At 35.8% G+C, this 983-nt stretch overlaps 1 protein-coding gene across 2 annotated transcripts in view; it reads left to right on the top strand.

Annotated features, from left to right (window-relative positions):
* LOC106876907 (putative Dol-P-Glc:Glc(2)Man(9)GlcNAc(2)-PP-Dol alpha-1,2-glucosyltransferase) overlaps positions 1-983 on the top strand; it is a 22,673-nt gene that overhangs the window by 9,988 nt on the left and 11,702 nt on the right. Inside the window, exon 1 of one of the 2 annotated variants that reach the window (XM_014925656.2) lies at positions 174-358. The exons of the other annotated variant lie outside the window; for it this stretch is intronic. Within the exon in view, the coding sequence (XP_014781142.1) occupies positions 191-358 (168 nt within the window). The 5' untranslated portion in view covers positions 174-190. Of the gene's footprint in view, positions 1-173; positions 359-983 lie in introns of those variants that run through there. 2 annotated transcript variants of the gene reach the window in all.

The following is a 983-nucleotide window of genomic DNA, read 5'->3' on the forward strand; positions in this document are numbered from 1 at the left end:
GTATCTATCTATCTATCTATCTATCTATCTATCGCGCTAGCTAGCTATCAAGAAAGAAAGCAAGAAAGAAATAGAGAATATATATATATATATATATATATATATATATATAAAAAGCCTCAAGAGAGGTAAGTAGGTTAAGGGAATCTGGAGAGTGAGCTCCCCTTACAGAGCTAAGTCCTTCTCCAAGATGGCGACATCAATGTTCGCGTGTCCCTTTTACTTTGGCTTGGTCACCTTCTTCGCTTTGGCCACAGTTCTTCTAAAGTGGCTGCACTCTGTCCAACCTAAGCCTTACATGGATGAGATATTCCACATACCCCAAGCACAGCACTATTGTGATGGCAACTTCTCGCATGTACGATTATAATTATCTCTTTCCGTTAAAACTTCTCTCTTTGTAATCTTCTCGCTCGCACTTGCATTTTCCCCACATTTTAATATTTGTTTATGTATTTGTCTGTCTTCTCCTTACTTTTGGATCTAGTGATTTTTTTTTATGTGTGTATACGTGTGTGTAAATATTTATGAGGTGTACGTATGCGCTTTTGTGTGAATCATGTTGGTATGGTGTGTACATATGTGCCTTTGTATAGATTTATATCGGTGTATGTGTTTATATAAACATTCACACGTGTATACGTACATACATACATACAGCCATGTGTAAATGTATATAATGACAGAGATTCGCATACACACACAACCAGATACATGTATGTTTATATTGTACACACACACACACACCTACACGTGTTATTGCACTTTTCTATAACAGTTCAAATAGTTATTGATTGAACACAACAGTCGCGGTATTGTATTAGATGCTACTGTTACTACTGTACTATACCAGAATAGGAAATCGAATTTTCCAATATTCTTCTGGTGTTCTTGTTTGAATTCTTTGGTACCAGTAGCTGCAGTAGTGACGGTGTGTTTATAGCTATAAATATACAGTCCTACGCTTGTATATATATATATAT

Source organism: Octopus bimaculoides, chromosome 5 (assembly GCF_001194135.2).
Source record: "Octopus bimaculoides isolate UCB-OBI-ISO-001 chromosome 5, ASM119413v2, whole genome shotgun sequence".
NCBI classification, from domain to species: domain Eukaryota; kingdom Metazoa; phylum Mollusca; class Cephalopoda; order Octopoda; family Octopodidae; genus Octopus; species Octopus bimaculoides.